Here is an 18,871-nt window from a genome sequence, read left to right as displayed (position 1 = left end):
GATTCAGGGTGTGAATGGCGGGGAGGGGGGCGGGCACGCGTTCCTGCTGTGGGGCGTTGGGTGTCAGGAGAAAGGGGGAACCCCGATTCCTGACCTGAGCCCTGGGCGGAGGGCAGATCGACCCCCAAACGGGGCGGAGTTGGGGGGGAGCCGGCGGAGTTGGGGGAATGAACCAAGTCTCCTGTTTTGAGGGAGCCAAATCCCACACCCCCTCGAGCCGTCCCTCCCCTTGCCCAATCCTGACTCTGCCGAGTGATCATCATTCTGTCTCCCCCAATCCGGGTGCTTCTGGGGGCGCCCAGAGAGAGAGATGGATAAATGCGTGTGGAGAATGAATGAACTCCCCTACTGGGGGATTTTGAACATGACGTGCAGGCTTCAGCCAGGGGAACGTTACCCAACAGAAGGCTGATTTATTAAGCCGTACACCCCCTCAATAGACCTGTGAGTTCAATATTATCCTCACCCCCATTCTAGAGGGGAGGAGACTAAGGCTAAGGAGGAAACCATCGCCTCCCTCAGAATGCTTAGGGCTGCCCTTGTTTTCCAACGACCAGACCTTCTGAGCCTGGAGCCTGCAGTGCTGCAGGAGTTCTGGGCCCAGACTCCCCGTCAAGTGCTCCTGGGACACAACGTCCAGCCTAGTGTCCTAGGATTGGCCTAAGCCCCCGTTGGGCCCCGCTCCAATCTAGTCTACCCTGAAAAATTCTGTCCCTTCCCCATGGGTGTCATGGGGTGCGGCAGCTTCCTTCTCTTGGTGGTTCCTAGGGTTCCCACCACAGGACGTGGTGCAACCTGTGTTGGCAGGAGGGGAGGGGCTGGGACCCGGAAATGGGGTATGGGTCTCTCTGCCCAGGTTTGACTCCCGCCTGTGCTGGGTAGCTTCTGGCTACCCACCCTCTCTGTCTGAGCCCCAGTGGTCATATCTGTAAACTAGAATAGCCATGTACCTCTCGAGGTGGTTATGGGGAATCAGAACATCATGGGTGTGTCTAGACGGAACAGGCTGGGTATGCAATGTTTGCTTAATAACCAGCTGCCTTCATTCTTCCTGTCTGAAGGTCGAGGCCGACTTTCCTCTCTCTCACTCAGGCCTCCAAGTCCATGTTCGAAGGGCGACTGAATATGGGGGTCTGTATTAGGTCTCCCAAAGGCAGGGAGAGTCCAGCCCCCTGGGCAAGGTTGCCCTCCAGACCTTCCTGCCTGCCTGGCCCCAGAGCCCGAGGCTCGGGATGGCCTTGCACCTGTCTTCTGTCCTCCAACGGGAGCTCTGTGTCCAAGGTCAGCTCAGGAGTGTCCCGAAGTAGCTGTGTCTTCTCCTTGAGATGCACGGGTGTGTCCAGGTCAGTTCCCTCACCTTTTTCCCAGGACATGTTCACCACCAAGGCCTCTTTTGGGGACACCTCCTCCGGGAAGTCTGCCGGGCTTGTCCACTGCCAAGCCTAGATAGGAAGGGTGGGGCCAAGGCTATGGGCAGGGCCCTATTTTCCTGGGATCAGGTTCCTACTGGCTTAATTCCCTAAAATCCTGAGACCAGAGGATTAACTCTGCCTCAATGACCCCCCCCCCCATTGAGCCCCTTTTAGGAAGCCCTCCCCCCACACACAAACCATTTCTCTTTGGGAAATTATTCCTCCTCTTCTCGTTTTGATGTGATTGTGCACTGACCCCACCACAATTTGACTGATGGATATGTGACATGGCCCAGCCAATCAAAGCACTCTAGCCTCTGATTCTGGCAATGGGCTCAGGGATGAGCATGTGACCCACTCTAGGCCTATTGGTGATGGCCCTGGCACTTTTGCTAAAGTGAATTGAACACCCTTCTTCCACTGGGGAAAGGCTGAACCTGAGTGGGAGGGAAGCCCGCAGGCAGAACAGCAGTCCAGACAAATGGATACCCAGTCTCTAGATTCCTAGACCTAGCCATGCCTGAAGACCACCATCTAGGGAATCCCCCTATCCCCCATCAGTTTCCCTTTTTGTTGAAGTCACTTTGAGTTGTTTCTACTGCTAGGAAAGGACCCACAGGAGGTTCCTCTCTGGGCCTCTTCTTGCCTATCTGTGAAATCGGACAGGTTCTTGGAGTCCCTGTGTCCATGGTTAGGGGAGGATAAAACGAGTTAGTCCATGGCCATTACTCTGTAGAACCCTGGCCCAGAGTATAGACCCAAGAAATAGGACTTTAAATCAGAAAAGGAGTGCTTACCTGCTTTCCCTGGCTGCTAGGGAACTCGATCACAGTGCTGGCGCAAGGCGTGGGCAGGGGCGGGCACAGGTACAGTGCAGCCCTGGGGATGGAAGGAAACTGGTCAGAGAAGCAGCATTTTCTGTTTTTACTTTTTAATTGTTCCAACTTACTCTTTTCATCTCCACTACGTTACAAAGGGAGATTGGATGTGGTTTGGGGGTGGGGGGTGCGGGAGGCTGACAGACCTGGGTTCGAGTCCCAGCTCTGCCCCCCTTGCTAGATACCTGGGCCCTGACTCTCTGGGCCTCAGTTTCCTCATCTGGAAAACTGGTAAACTGGGCACAAATACCAACTTGGCATGAGCGGTTACTATGACCACTATTGGCATTACGGATCATCTTGGGGGAGACATGCAAATTACCTGTTCAGGCAGAGGTACCCAAGGACGCCCAGGAGAAGGATGCTGGCGAAGATCCCCAGAGACACGAGGAGTATGGACAAATCGAACAACCGGGAAACCTGGGCTTCTGGGAGTGCGAGAGGTTGGGTCGGCAGAGGGGCACCTCCTGCCTCTTACTAGGAAGGGGGTTGGGAGGGCTGGACCCTCCATCAACTCACTGCTGACTGTGGCACACCGTGGGTCCCTCTGTGCCTGGTTCCTCATGTTTGAAGCAGGGGACCAGGGAACCCACGTGCCCTGGGTCTGCGGGATAAGTCCTGGCACACAGGGCTCAGGACGTGTTAGCTGCGCATGCCTGCTTATTGTGCCCCTGTGGTTGCTCCCCTGGGCCCGGATCTGCCACCCCATGCCAAGCTTGACTCACACTGGCTCTCTTGAGACCAAACTGCATTATAAGGGCAACAGGCAGAGACCACGGTAGGAACAGGGATCATTTGGTTTCCAAATCTCTTCCGGCCACACACCCCAAGACAACGGAGCCCAACTCCTTATCTTTGTGATAACAGAGATATCCATTCTTTCACTCACTCAACAAATGGCCCCCCCACCTTCATCTCCCCACCACCAGAGCCCCCAGGCCGGACAGAGCCTGGCAGAGTCTGGACAGCCACACCCACTCCCAAGGTGTCAGACCAGGAAGGGAGGATCGTCACAGCTGGGGGGGGGGGCGGCAAGGCACGCGGGGTAGGCACCCTGGAGAAAGCATGCTTGGCTTCCTGGAGGAGGAAGCTTTTGAACTGGGTTTTAAGGTTGAATAGGAGTTAGCAGGGAGAACAAACATCCCAGGCAGAGGAGCCTGCACGGGCAAGGCAATGACAGCATGAAAGGAAGGTTCACGAGGGGACACTGTGTTTCACGAGGGGAGAGCAGAGTGGGCTGGGACTTTCTCCTGTGGGTGCTACATGGGGAGCAGGGCCCGGGTGGGGCTGCTTGCGGAGGCTTGGGATGGGGCAGTGCATGCTGGGTACATACCCAGGCCCTGCCCTCCTGCTCACCGATGCTGAATGGCTGGGGCCGGCTCCAGGCACCCTGCAGCGTCACTGTGTCCGCTCGAACCCGCACGGTATAGGCTGTCCCAGCCTGAAGGCCATCAAGGGTGACCTGGGTCTCTGTGGGCTTCACGGGCAGCTCTGTGGGAGGGAGGCAGCCGTGGGTCCCCAGACTCCCTTTACTGCCAGGAGGCCAGGCTCAGGAGTGGGATGCCCAGGTCCTGGGTGGGCAGCCGCATGCTGAGAGTGGTAGTGGGGACTCAAGGACATTTTGCTGAAAATACTTTTTTAAAAAATAATTTAAGATTTTATTTTAGAGAGAGAGAGCATGAGAGGAAGGGGCAGAAGGAGAATTCCAAGCAGACTCCTCGCTAAGTGTGGAGTCTGATGCTGGGCTCGATCTCATGGCCCTGAGATCACGGCCTGAGCCAAAACCAAGAGAGGGATGCTTGGCCCCTGCTGAAAACTCTGAATGCACCCATTCACCCCAGCTTACTTGGGGGACTGTTCTTCCCTCCAATATTTAGTGAATGATGCTACTTTTCTCAAATTCTGACCTCTGCTGGCTCCTTGCTCTCTCTGCCACCCCACCCCATCCTCCAAGCTCCTTAAAGATACCAGGTTCAGTCGCACCTCAGGGCCTTTGCACTGGCAGTTCCCCCTCCCCCTACCGTGCTCACCCTTTCCCCCAGATAGCCCCATGGTTTCCTCCCTCTCCTCCTTCCCATCTTTAGGGTCAAGTTCAGCATTAACTTTGTCTATCTTGCTTCCTCAGTGTCCCTCGAACCTCAGCACACAGTAGGACCTCAGCACACGGTGTGGAATCGGTTGGTTTTCATTCACAAATAAAGCTCTCCATAAAAGTCCTTAAAACAAGAGTACAGTTGTTGGCTCTTTTCAAGAAGAAAAAAATTCCTAGAACCCTAAGTCTATATGCAAGAAGAATATTCTTCCAAAGAAACTGGAGTGGGGGGAATTGCTCAATTTGGCGAATGGGCATTTGGTGCGTTCATCTTCAACATTTTTGACTTTCAGCAAATCGGTAAAGGGTTGGCTTCCAGCTGCACCACCGGAATACATCCCTGAACCCCACTTGGCCCCACTTACCCCCTCTAAACAGCGGGCGGTCAAGCGGATGGCAGGATGCCTGTGTTTCTGATGCGAGAGTATCCCCCCAGTACCCCTCCCCCACTCCCCGGCATTCACGCCTTGGCCTTGGCCGGTGCTGGGTGCTGGGTGAGAACGCGAAGACACGAACAGGCCAGTCCCGCTGGCCTGGACTGTTGCTGCGGGAGGTGGGCGGGTGAGGCCACAGGAAAAGACTGCATTGGGGGCCCCCAGTGTGTGAAACGACAGGAAACTCCAGCGCTGGTGAGACTTACCATGTACGGTCTGCTCTTTTTCCCTCCCAGGGGGTGGGAAGGAGCATTGACTGAGCCCAAATCCAGGCTTGCTTAACCCTTGGGCAGGAGACCCTCTCCAAGCCTCAGTTTCCCCATCTGTGAAATGGACACCGTCATCCCGCTCCATGGCAGTCAAGTTGCTGATTTGCACGAGGGGCTGACTTCCACACGTGCAAGCTGTGCCCACTGGGCCCTCCTGGGGGTCCGGAAAGGGCAGTCTGGCCTCTTGGAGTCGAACAACTCTTATTTTATGAGTGGGAAAACCAAGGCTCAGAGAGGGCCGGTGAGGTGCTCAGGGGCCCAAAGCCAGGCAGATGTCGATCCCAGGCCCCTTCTTCCCCCAGCAGGGCCCGTGCTGCCCACGTACCAGAGACAAGGTTGCCCTCCTCATCCTCGCAGCGCACGACGTACTCCTTCAGGACACCCGGGCAAGCGCTCAGCGGGGATGGCGTCCAGTCCACGTTCACGGAGCCCTGGCTGAGCTTCTTCACCGACACGTGTTGTGGGCGTCCTGCCCCCGAGGCTGCAACCAGCCCGGTCACCATGGTCAATTCCAAGAGCACGGGCTGAATGTTTCCTGCCTGCCCAGCCTGGCGCTGTCCAAAGACCCAGGGAACCTTGGCAACAGAGTCAGGCGGGCCTGGGTTCGCATCCCGGCTCCACGACTCAGGCCCCATCGCTGCCCCTCTCTGAGACTCACTTTTCTTATCTATAAAATGGGGGCAGTGCCCTTCACGCGGGGGGAGCAGGGTGGGGGGCGGTCTTCAGGATCCCCTGAGACTTCTGCGCATCTGGCTTCTGGCCAAGGCTTGACCTGGAGTAAGTGCCTCTAAGCGTTCATTCCCCTCTCCTGACACCCAAGACCACCACCAAGCCCCTCTGGAGAGACCACCCTGCAGGTGTGGGCTGCTCACCATTGCCCCCGAAGTGGTAGGTGGACAAGACCGTGGACCACGAGATGGGCTTCTCTGGGCGTGGAGAGGCAAAGATCGTGATGTGGTAACATACCTTCTGCTCCATTGCCCCAGATTCTCTGCTCCAGCTGTAGGTTGCTAGAAAGATCGGCGTGGCCCAGGCCGGTGATGTAAATAGGTTGTACCGCTGCCTCTGCCCCTTTGCACTGGCTGTGCCGCCTGCCAGGAACTCCTAAAGCTCTCCTGCTCATACTTCAAAGCCCTTGTGCCAATGTCCCCTCTTCCAGGATCCCTTTCTTATTCCCACCGCCCACAGCCCATCCCCCACCTGCAGCCCAGCCCAGATGCCACAGCGCCAGGTGCATCTGGCTCCAGCTCTGTCTCCCCAGTCTAGGGACCTCAAGGGCCAGGTCTGAGGCTGAGGTTTCTGGGGGCCCTGGGCCAGGCCCCGGGTAGGAAGTGGGAGTGAGAGGCTGCCAGGGCTGGAAGGCTCCCCCTTTTTCTCCAGAGGTCTCATTAGTTTGCCACCAGCATCTTGGGAGCTGTCACCTTCTCTGGCACAGGGACCTGTTTAACAAACACCCTGGGATGTGAGACTCATTACCTATTGGTGTGCAATCTGACCGGGGCTATGGCCCTAACACCTCAGGGTCCTGGCAGGAGGCTTCAGACATGCATGGGCGGCAGGGTCCCAGTCTCAGCCTGTCCCCACCTCTGTGTGACCCTGGGCAAGTAGCAAGACCTCTCTGGGCCTCAGACACCTCACACACACGGCCCCTACGGGCGGGAGCCAACCAGGAGCTCTAAGGGAGGAGGCAGAAGCAGAAGCAGGGCGACAGACATGACGGTACCCATTCCTGTAGGGTCCTGGTCCTGGGACGGAGTCAGAGTGCAGTTGGTGAGGTTCCTGTCCTGGTCTTGGGCCTGCCATTCAATGCAATACGCCTTGGCCCTGGCCTGGGCTGGCCAGTGCATGGAGGTCCCATTGGCTCCGACACTGATATTCAGAGCCCCTGGTTCTGGAAGGAGATGAGGGAGGCAGGTTAGGCTAACAATGGTGGTTTGAATGAGTTAGGTCTCCTGGTCTGACCGTGAGTCCCCTGCCAAGACGCCCACCATCAGGGCTGCCTGTGCTGCTATCCCCTCCCCCAACCCGCTTGGGGAGCATCTCCTGCTCTAGCAGGTGTCTGCAGGGTGGGCCTCCCAGCCAGACAGGAGCTCAGAGGCCCGAGGACACACCCACTCAGTCCCCAGGGCTCCTCCCTTCCTGGGCAACAATCTCAGGGAGGCAGGCACTGCTTCCAATTCCAGGGACAACTACCATTTATTGAGCACCAACTGTATGCACCAGGCCAGTGTGGAGCACTTTACAGGTGTCATTCTGCTACAAAGTGAGAAGGTAATCAGCCCAATAATACAGAAACTGAGGCTCAGAGAGGGAGAGCCACTGGCACAAGGTCACACAGTGGGGCCATGACCCGAACCAGGCCAGGAGCTGACAGACTCGTGGCTGTGCCATCTTGGCACGTGGCTTTACCTCTCTGAGCCTCAGAGGTCTCATCTCTGAAATGGGCATGCCCGTACCAGCCCTGTCCTCACAGGATTGCTGAGTGCTCAGCAGGGACAGGACCAGGGTGAGATGAGTGAGGCACGCATCAGGCACAAAGCTAGAGGCACCAAAGAACTCTGTCGTCAAGACAAACACTGTTCCAATGCCATTTTTTTTAAGAACCAAAAAATGAGTGGAGGGGTGCCTGGGTGGCTCAGTGGGTTAAAGCCTCTGCCTTCAGCTCAGGTCATGATCTCATTGTCCTGGGATCGAGCCCCACATTGGGCTCTCTGCTCAGCAGGGAGCCTGCTTTCCCCTCTCTCTCTCTGCCTGCCTCTCTGCCTATTTGTGATCTGTCTGTCAAATAAATAAATAAAATCTTTTTAAAAATGAGTGGAAAAATATGCCATGAGTGCTCTTTGTGATGGCCCAAAGGTGGAAACAGCCCAAACGTTCATTAACAGATAAACAGATAAACACCACGTGGTCCAGCCACACAGTGGAATATTACCCACCCACAAAAAGGAGGGGAAGCCCTGATACACTCTACGACGTGGGGAACCTCAAAAAACATGACGCTGGGTGAGAGAAGCCGATCACGAGAAACCACAGGGTGTGCGGTCCCATGTATAAGGAATGTCCAAAATGGGCAAACCCACAGAGACAGAAAGAAGATTAGTGGGTGTCAGGGGCCAGGGATAAGAGGCGTTGGGTCTCCTTTTAGGGATGATAGAAATGTTCCGGAACTAGACAGAGGTGACGGTTGCCCGTCGCTGCAAACGTCCGAAACACCACTGAATCCTACCTACCAAACGGGTTCATGCTGAGGTGTGACCTTCACCTCAATAACTTATGTATACGCATTCACATGCATGTATACATAAATATAAATCTTGATTTTTTTCCTCTCATATCTATAAATATAGGGACATCTTTAATCACGTAGATACCTCTACAGAACGAGCAAATATCAAGATTTGAAATGAAGATAGGATCAGGTGCATATTTGCGTTGTCCTGCCTCACTCACCACACCCTGATCTCCGCCCTGGTCCAAGGAAACTTCATTTACAAATGGTTGGCCTGGGCTGTAGTTTGCCAGCTAGAGTTTGGTAAAATACCGCATTCTAACAATATGTACCTTAATTAGTGATTTTGATACATTCCTGAATGAGACACCTACTTGATTTTTGTGCCTCACCTGCCTCACCCTAGTCTGGTAGAGGCTCAGAGGAGGCGTTTAGCTCTGAGAGGCCCTCCCACAGCCCTCCCCGGCCGGAGGAGGCACCTGTGTGGGTGTGGGTTTGGGCAGGAATGTGCCACGTCTGGTTGGGGCCGGGGCCGAAGCGATTCTGGGAGATGACAGCCAGGTCATAAGCCGCACCAGAGAGGTCGAGCGGTTTCTTCAGCTGAAAGTTCATTGTCGACCTGATCTTACACGTGCAGGATAGCATGTGCAGGCGGGCGCGGTAGGTCACCTCCCCGCCAGAGTTGGATCCAAGGCAGCCTTCTGGAAGCTCAACTTGGGGCAGCTGTCGTGAATGTGAGAGATGGTTTGTGGAGCCCTGAACACCGTCATCATCCCCATGGGCCAATATCGGCATGCAGCCCCTGAACAGACTCATCCACGGGCCACAGTCTGTGACATGAGCCAAAAACTTTTTAAAAACAAACAAGCAAAATAACAAAGCAAAACAAACAAACAAAAAAACCCTCGGTGCTGGTGAGGCTGTTGGGAAATAGGCATTGGTGGCCAGTGTCTGCAGGGAGGGAAATAATTTGGCAAAACCTACTGAGTGTCAGGAAAAAAATGTTTTTCCTATCTTTGGACCTAGTTACCTCAAGCCTGGAAGTGTTTCCTAAGAAAGGAAATTCAGGGGTGCCTGGGTGGCTCAGTGGCTTAAGCCTCTGCCTTCGGCTCAGGTCATGATCTCAGGGTCCTGGGATGGAGCCCTGCATCAGGCTCTCTGCTCAGCGGGGAGCCTGCTTCCCCCTCTCTCCCTCTGCCTGCCTCTCTGCCTACTTGTGATCTCTGTCAAATAAATAAATAAAATCTTTTTTTTTTTTTTAAGGGAATTCAAATGAAAGGAATGCCAGGAAGTAAAGCTTCACTGTAGGCTTACTGGGCCAGCCTATTAGGGACCCGGCCAATTAGTTATGGTAAAGCCAGTGGGTGAAATATCTGATGGTTTTGCCCCTGACTTGGGCAAGAGATTTTCCCTCTGTGCTTCAGTTTCCTTCTCATAACTTGGGGGTTAATTAGACTGCTCTTCATGGGTTGCTCGGGAGACTTCAAAGAAATCATCTCCCACCTAGACCAACATTGTCCACCCCTGGCCTGCCCACTTCCACCCTAGCCCCCCACACTCTATTCCCCCCTTGAGAGCTGGGGGAAGTCTGTGAACACTGAACCCAGGGATATGTCCCTCTTCTGCTCACACACCCTTCATTGCTCCCCATTACCTGCAGAGTTAAACTCAAAGTCCTCGGAATCCTCGCCCCCTCCACATCTCTTCTCTCACAGTATCCCCCTTGTGCACCCTGACTCCAGCCTCTTGTCTCCTTCTCCCCATCCCAGGCCACCCTACAGCCCCATGACAGCCCATTACCTGCCCGTGCAGGGTCACCTGCCTCCTCCCATTGAGGCGGAGCTCCTCCACCGAGAACCTCAAGGTGGGCTGTGGGAGATGTTCTGTAATGGGATGGCGAGACAGTGACGCTGGGGGTGGTCCATTGCTCACTGCCACCTCCCACAGACCATGCATGGGGACCCAGGACCTGTTCCTTCCCTCCCTTGAAACACAGGATTCCCATGGGTTGTTAAGAAGTTTTCAAAATCGAAAACATGGAGATCTAGTCTATGACAACGTGACGATACTTAACGCCATAAAACTATCCACTTTGGGGGCTCCTCCTGGGTGGCATTGGACTCTTGATTTCAGCTCAGGTCACGGTCTTGGGGTCATGGAATTAGGCTCCGGGCTTGAGGGGGAGTCTGCTTGGAATTCTCTCTCCCTCTGTCCCTCCCCCTGCCGTGCATGTGCGCTCTCTCTCGCTCTCTCTCTCATAAATAAATACAGTCCTAAAAAAAAAAAAACCAAAACCAAACAAAACCCTACGCTTTAAAATGGTTAAAATGGTAGATCTTATCTAATGCATTTTCTACTACAATTTTTGTTTTAAAGTCTGAAAAGAACTCTGGGAGCTGTTTCGCAGTGGATAATGCACCGGGGGCAGGAAGAGACTCCCGAGTCACAAGGTCAGGGGCAAAATGTTGACAATCACTTCATCCTTCCTTGCCTCTTGGGTCCCACCTCCACTTTGGAGCTGCCCAAACTCCAGCTTCTTGTGCCCTTCGGGAAGCTATGTCTTCACAACACGGCCATTTCCCCCCCTCCACCCGCCGACTCCCTGCGTGGCTTTAAAGAACAAAGCCAACAGGACACACGGGAAGGAAAGAAAGACTGGGAAATGTTCCTTTTCGGATTATGGATTCTCCACATTTTACAAAGTGAAACTCGCTCCACCTCTTTTTTTTTTTTTTTTTAAGATTTTATTTATTGATTTGCAAGAGAGAGCACGCATGAGTGAGGGTGGGGGTTGGGGGATGGAGGAGCCGAGGGAGATGGACAGAAGCAGACTCCCTGCTGAGCAGGGAGCCCAAGGCCAGGCTCAGTCCCAGGACCCTGGGATCATGACCTGAGCTGAAGGCAGACGCTTAGCCCACGGATCCATCCAGGTCCCCCGCCCTAGCACCTTTTACTAATTTCACCATATTTCTCTTGCCGCCTTATTTTTAACACCCGCCGCCTTATTTCTAGTACCCACTGCTGTATTTCTAACGCCTGCCCCGGTTCCAGTGGCTCTGGAGTGCTCTCACCAGGGGGGACACACACGGGGCTGCTCCAGCTGCTCCAGGGGTCTCCTGGGTCTCCTGCGGCTGCTGGCCTGAGTCGCCGCCTGCGGACCTGGAATTCCTGGGCTGCGTCCGCCCGCAGGGGGCAGAGGCAGGACTCTGGCGGGGAGATAGGCCGAACTTCAAGCTGAAGGGCTGTCTCACACCTGGGGGTGCCTGGGGCTTGGCACTCATCATTTAGCCATCAGACACTTAATTGAGTGCCAACTGTGTGCTGGGCCCTGGGACCACTGTGGGACTAGGCCAGGTCCTGTTCTTTTGGGGGACCTCAAGGTGTCCCATTCTTGCCCTGGCCCTAGGTCGGAGTCGTGGCAAGGCCACCCATTGGGATGCGAGCCTGGTCAATGGCTTCTCACTCCCAAGCCTGTTTCCTCACTTGAGTAATGGGAATAATCCGATACGGAACTAAGGATGGGCCAAGCGTACAATGAAGTTAGCACTGGGCCTGGCACACAGTAGGCACTCAATTAATGCTAGCATGCTGCAACTGTTTTTAGTACTATTATTCTCACCGAAGCCAGCATCCTCCTGAGGTCCGCAGTTGCCCTAGGACCAGATCATATATACACAGTTTTACCTTTTGGTAAAAGGTAAAAAAAAGGGGGGGGTTAAAGAAATATTAGCTCTTTTACAATTTTAAACAATTATTCTAAGTGCAATGTGGAAGCTTGGGTTAGAAACAGAAAGAAACAGGAACAGAAAGAGGGCATTTGTTTTTTGTTTTGTTTTTTAAAGATTATTTATTTATTTATTTGACACAGAGAGAGAGAGATTGCAAGTAGGCAGAGCAGCAGGCAGATAGAGGGGGAGAAGCAGGCTCCCCGCTGAGCAGAGAGCCTGATGTGGGGCTCGATTCCAGGACCCTGAGACTATGACCTGAGCCGAAGGCAGAGGCTTAACCCACTGAGCCACCCAGGCGCCCCGAGGACATTTGTTAAAAAAAAAAAAAAAAAGAGGACTTTCGTGGAAAAACAGGTGACTCAGAATAAGCCCAGGGATTTAGTCCCCAGCAACGTGGCAACATTTATCTTGGTTATGGACAGACAGGCTCAAGAATGTAAGATGTTCGCATGTGGAGCAGCTGGGGGCCTTTCTAGGGGAGCTGGCTACTTCTTTGTAACTTTTCTGAAAATCTAAGATTATTCTCAAGGTAAAAGTTGGCTTCAAAGATTTTCAGAGGCAAAATTATTATTCTGTACTTTCCTACAAAAATTATTTTAGGAGGGAAAAGCTGTATGTCAGTGGTGTTGGGAATCAGGAGAGTCAGGTGTAGGACACGGCCTGCCCCCCACACACTGTGTCATGCGGAGAGGTCCCCCAACATCCAGAGCTTCAAATCAAACCAAAAGAGATGCCCCTCCCCCAGCAGGGGTCCCACATCACCTGCCTCTGATGGATCCCATTCACCGGATGGGGTCACTGAAGCTCAGGGGACCCCAACATTGGGAAGGGAGATGGGGCTGAAGCTGGGGTTGCTCCCTGGCCTGAAAATGCCGCCAGTCTGAGGGAGGAGGAGATGCCAGGATTCAGAGGCTGGAGGTCTCTGTCTCTCCCCATCTAGGGGCTTCTTGGGCCCGAAGCAAGGGCTGAGGTTCCTTGCAGACCCAGCTTGCTCTGCGTGGGGGCAACAGAAGGGACAGCAGAAGGTAGCTGAAGAATGAATGAAGGTCTGCGGAAGACATACAGACAGCCAACAGGTAGAAAAACCATGCTCGACAGCACTCATCATCAGGGAAGTGCAAATCAAAACCATAATGAGATTCCACCTCAGTCCGAATGACTATCATCGAGAAGACACAAGACAGGGGCGCCTGGGTAGCTCAGTCAGTTAAGTATCTGCCTTCATGATCCCAGGGTCCTGGGATCGAGCCCCACATCGGGCTTCCTGCTCGGCGGGAAGCCTGCTTCTCCCTCTCCAATTCTCCCTGCTTGTGTTCCACACACACCCCCCTCCGAGCAAATAAATAAATAAATAAATAGTCTTTAAAAAATGTTTACTGCAGCCTCACGTACAATAGCCAAGATACGGAAGCAACCGAAGTGTCCATTCATCGGCGGATGAATGGAAAAAGAACATGGGGTATACACACACACACACACACACACACACACACACGATGGGATATTATTCAGCTGTAAAAGAAGGACGTCCTGACATGTGTGACGATGTGGACAAGCCTCGAGGGCACTATACTAAGTGAAATAATTCAGAGAAGGACAAATGCCATAGGATCTCTCTCGCACACATGGAATCCAAAGCAAAATAAAATGGAACTCATGGACACGGAGAACAGACTGGTGGTCACCAGAGGCAGGGGGTTGGGGGGTGGGAGGAATGGGGGTCAAAAGGTACACACTTCAGTTATAGAATAAATAAGTCCTAGGATGTTATGTACTGCATGGTGACTATAGTTCGTAATACTGTATGATGTACTTGGACGTGCCTAGGAGAGTAGATCTTACAAGTTCTTACAAGACATAAGGTTTGTATCGCAGGTGGTGATGGACAGTAGCTAGACTCATTGTGATCATTTCATGATACATACAAATATCAAATAATGATGTTGTACACCTACAGCCAACATAATGTTATATGTCAATTGTATCTCAAAAAAACAAAAAAACCAACAAACAAAACAGGGGGCGCCTGGGTGGCTCAGTGGGTTAAAGCCTCTGCCTTCGGCTCAGGTCATGATCCCAGAGTCCTGGGATCGAGCCCCGCGTCGGGCTCTCTGCTCAGCGGGGAGCCTGCTTCCTCCTCTCTCTCTCTGCCTGCCTCTCTGCCTCCTTGTGATCTTTGTCTGTCCAATAAATAAATAAAATCTTAAAAAAAAAACAGAAGAAGAAAAAGGAAGGGAGGAAGGAAAGAAAGAAGGAAAGAGGGGAGTGGAAGGGGAGCTTCCTAGAGAGGCTGCCCTTGAGCTAGACCCTGAAGATCAACTGGATTTTCAGCTGCTCATAGAGAAGAAGGCGTGAAGATGGAGGAGACTGTATGGGCAAAGGTAGAGTTCGGAAATTCAGGGCATGGGCAGAGAATGATGGCCATTCAGAGGGTGCCAGAGGAAACATGAGGTGGGTGAGGGTGCCTGGGGCCTGCTGAGGAAAGGATGCTCTCCTGAGGGAAATAGGGAGCTATGGAGGGTGTGTGAGCAAGGGAGGTCCCAATGAGATCTGAGTGTCAAAGAGACTCCAGAGGCTAGCTGCAGGGCAAGAGTGGAGACCAGGCAGGAGGGGTGATGGATGTAGAGATGGTGAAACTGATTTGGGGGTCATGTTCCCCGGGGAGAAGCTTGCATTCTCTCCTGACCTGGGGAATAAACTCACCAACTCCCACAGGCTGCTGGATGTCCGGTGCCGGAATTGCACCTCGGCGCCATCCTGGCGGGCTGGGTTCTCCCACTTCAAGAGCACCTGCCCTGAGGACCTAGACACGGTGATGTCTCCAACCGGCGGAGGGTCGTATTTAACTGGGAACAGAGGTGGAGGTTGGGGAGGGAAGCCAGCATATGTGTAAATTATTGGTCCTGAAAATTCCGGAAAATCTGCCCCACCCAGCCCAGGGTAACCGACTGAGTCTCCAGGATGTGCATCAGGGAAACCCTTACACTTTCCGTCTAAGCCTAGGATTCTATGGCTCAAAGATTCAAGACTGATGCTCCTTGTAGCAACATTGTGGTGAGATGGGCACTTTTGTGAGTTGCTGATAAGAGGATAATTAATTGAATCTATTTTTTAGAAGACTATTAGGGAAATCTTACTAATTTTTTAAACCCTGACTTGAAGAGAAACGTCCATCATTCTTTCTGCATCTTGGTCATACCATGTCTGATTCTACCTCAGGACCTTTGCACTTGCTGTGCCCTTATGCCCTCTGCCTGGAATACACTTCTCTACCCCTGATTCTTGTTGGATCCTTTTTATCCTTCCAGGCTCAGCTTGACCTCCCAGTAACATTTCCTCATATGTAATAGTCCCTCCTGTTCATCACTTCCTCTTGACTCGCCTCCATGAGGGACGGTCGGATCCTGCCTTCATTTTAAAATTTGATACATTGCTCATCATGGATTTTTTTGGCATTAATTTTGATTTTTCAAAACACATCTATTTACAAAATTATTTATATTGACTCCTGAGTTTTCTGGCACTCCTTACAATTTCATGCCCAAGGCAGGTTCCTCCATCACCTTACCCTAATGCCAGCCCAGAGCGGCCAACTTTGTTGGCCTCACTCATGTCTCCTATGACTCAGCGTAGCACACAGGAGCATCTCGAACACTAGGTGTTAAATGTCTGTGGTTGCGTCATGAAAACAGATTTTAAAGACCCAACGAGGTCCCAGAGGTATTACAGTTTCGGGGAGAAACCAGAAGCAACCTAACTGCCCAGCATATGGGGATTGGTGAGGAGACCGTGAAGAACTCTACCATGTCCCATAACAGGGTTTGATGTGAAAATCATTGGCATTATCAAGCCCCTGGCCCAAATCCCTGTGGGTTCTAGGCTCAGGGACCCGAGGCATCTCTGGGTGAGGAAGGGGCGGCACGGAGGAGGAGGAGAACGGGGTGCTGACCTGCACTATGAAGCTTCAGGGTGATCTTAGGGGACTTCTGTGTCCGGTTCTCGGCTCGAGATTCCACCCAGAGCGTGACGGCCTGGAGCACAGCTACGCCGTCCTGGTCAGAGAACTGCAGGCTGGTGGCTGAGCCCGCGGCAAAGTAGCAGCAGCGCCCGGACCTGAGGCTGCATGAGGGGAGCACTGGGGCTGAGTTTGGGGTTGCAGGATCCTCAGTGGGGCTCAGCAGCCCTGGTAGATGGGCCGCGTCACATCCCAGGATCTTCTTCTGCCCCTTTCTGCCCCTGATCCCTTCTGCTCCTTTGACTCCCCCTCCCCAGCCTGCCCCTGATCTAGGGGGATCAGCCTGCCACTGAGGGTTTGGGGGAACCCCAGAATTTCACGATGCAGATGAAGAAATGAATGGTTGGAAGGATGGACAAATGAGTGAGCGGGTGAGGAGGAAGGAAGGATAAGAGGGACCCTAATTGCCACCCGACTTAGATGCCCACCTACGCTGACACGCCCCCCCCAAATAGAGTCCCCACCCTCCCTTCTCACATAAGACACTGAGCCACCAGGAAGGACCTTAGCAAGGACCTTGCTAAGATCACAGCTCTGAGAGCAGAGGCATGGGGACAGGAACAAGTGTGGGATGATGGTTGAAGGTTTGGGGACTGGGGCAGGGTCCTTACCAGCACCTCAGGAAGTGGCTGACCCCAGCCGTGGGGCCCTCATACTGCCAGGAGCATTCATAACCAGCACTGACTATCCGGTAGCAGTTCAGGTCCCTGGGGCCTGAAGCTGAGCCTGGAGGAGATCCCAAAGGTTTTAGAAGGGACCAAGAACTGGGAGGGGGCCCTCCTTGCTGGTGCACACTTGTGATGAATCTTTGTGACATTTAAGTAATCCAGTGTCAACCTCAGCCTTGGCACACTCCCAGGACCCTCCCCGTGCCCTTCCCTCCTGTCTCCTGCCTTCTCCCCTGCTCACCCTCCTCCAGCCACACCAACCTCCTCACCAGTCCTCAAACACAGCAGGCTCACTCCCACCTCAGGGCCTTTGCGCATGCTGTGCCATCTGCCTGGAATGCTTTTCCCACAGATCTTGACATTCTAGTTTCTCCTTCAGCGTCACCTCCTTGACCACTGGCCAACCTGAAGCCGCCCCCTCCTCCATCCTCCCTCCCCTTCCTCTGGTTTCTCATAGCACATTCTGGCATGCTGTCTGTGCATTTGTTTGCCTATTATCCACCTCCCACACTAGGCTGTGGCCCCAGGAAGTCAGTCGGGCTTGTGGCTGATTCTTTCACGCCTAGAACTGGGTCTGCATGCAGTAGGAGCTTGGTAAATAGTTCTTGCACGAAAGGAAGGATGAAACACCTGTTTGGTGGCAGACCCCGGGACACCGGAGCTTGGTGAGGACAGGAGAGTAGGTTATCAGGCTGCTCCCAAGACCTCAGGTGCACCTGAATCTTTGGCTGGGCGGGAGGGAGCTGAGTGAGGAGCAGCTAGGGAAGGGGCAGTCAGACCCCAGCATGACCTCTCCCCACAATAAGGAACTGTTCCAGACCTGCACCTGCATCCGGATACGGCGGGTCCTGAAAACAGCACCCACTGGTACTGCAGGCTTCAGCTGCAAAGACAACGAAGAGAGAATGACGTTTCCAGTCTTTCACTGCATGGCGGAGGTGCTCGGGTGGGGGGCTTGCCAAGAGACCATCCATCCACCCACCCACTCTCCCATCTATGGATCCACCCACCCATCCATCCACACATCCTATCTTCCACCCAGCCACCCATCAGGCATGCACGCATTCATCTGCCCTACGCTCCATCTATCCATCCATCCACCATCCATCCATCCATCCATCCACCGCTCATTCAACCACTCATCAACCTCTGAGGCTGCTCTTCCAAGGCAAGCTAGGGTCCCCTGTCCTCCTCTCAGTCTCTGGTCTCCAGCCCTGCCTGGTCCCTGCAGGCCCTGAAACCTTGCTGATTCTCAGTTTACAGAGACGCACAGAGAGGCAAAGTAGTGGCTTGAGGTCACACAGCAGCAACAGCAGAACTGGAATTAGATTTCAAACCCAGTCACCTGCAGGGGTCTGGGCTTCTTCCCATCCGATCCCATGAGATGGAGAGATTGTATGTACATATATTTTGTCTAGTAATATAATAAAACTATAAACATGTATAGCCATTATATACATACTTGTTCCTTATCCTTTTCTTTTTCTTTTTTTCTTAAAGATTTTATTTATTTATTTGAGAGAGAGAGAAAAAAAACACAATCAGGGGGAGGGGCAGAGGAAGAAACAGGCTCCCCACTGAGCAAGGAGCGTGATGTGGGACTTGATCCCAGGACCCTGGGATCATGACCTGAACTGAAGGCAGACGCTCAACCGACTGAGCAACCCAGGCGTCCCGCTTTTTCTTTTTTTAAAGATTTTATTTATTTTACAGAGAGAGAAAGCACAAGCAGGCAGAACGGCAGGCAAAGGGAGAGGGAGAAGCAGGCTCCCCGCCAACACAGGGCTCCATCCCGGGACCCTGGGATCATGACCTGAGCCGAAAGCAGATGCCCAACCGACTGAGCCACTCAGGTGCCCCTCCTTTTCGTTTTTGGATTTTAGCATTTCTCACAGAACCCCAGGGAGTGGGAAAGATTCAGAGATTTAGCCCATTCCACAGAAGACAATGTCAAGGCCAGAGCAGAGATGCCCAAGTTTGACAGAGGGAAAGACTGAGGCCCAGAGACACAGAAGCCAGGTCCACCGCCCTACACGCACATGCCCCGCAGCAAGAAAAGCCATGATGTCAAGGTGGGGAACTCACCGCCTTGCCCTCCGAGCAGGAGCAGAAGGAGGGGGACCAGCCTGGCCCACAGCTGTCCCAT

General features: G+C 53.3%; 1 protein-coding gene across 1 annotated transcript; it reads right to left on the bottom strand.

Annotated features, from left to right (window-relative positions):
• Positions 1–1,023: 1,023 nt before the first annotated feature.
• IL12RB1 (interleukin 12 receptor subunit beta 1) lies at positions 1,024–18,871 on the bottom strand (the record flags this gene model as incomplete). Its single annotated transcript, XM_080805348.1, has 16 exons — positions 1,024–1,442; positions 2,210–2,291; positions 2,613–2,718; positions 3,647–3,781; positions 5,411–5,566; positions 5,958–6,095; positions 6,809–6,976; positions 8,794–9,037; positions 10,115–10,197; positions 11,386–11,520; positions 11,934–11,967; positions 14,746–14,888; positions 15,992–16,161; positions 16,669–16,783; positions 17,546–17,608; positions 18,811–18,871. The coding sequence occupies 16 exons, from the start codon at positions 18,869–18,871 to the stop codon at positions 1,089–1,091; spliced, it is 2,187 nt and encodes a 728-aa protein (XP_080661474.1). The 3' UTR covers positions 1,024–1,088.

Source organism: Martes martes (genome assembly GCF_963455335.1).
Source record: "Martes martes genome assembly, chromosome: 1".
NCBI classification, from domain to species: domain Eukaryota; kingdom Metazoa; phylum Chordata; class Mammalia; order Carnivora; family Mustelidae; genus Martes; species Martes martes.
Note: the sequence above shows the minus strand (reverse complement) of the source record. Positions and strands in the feature narration are given on the sequence as shown.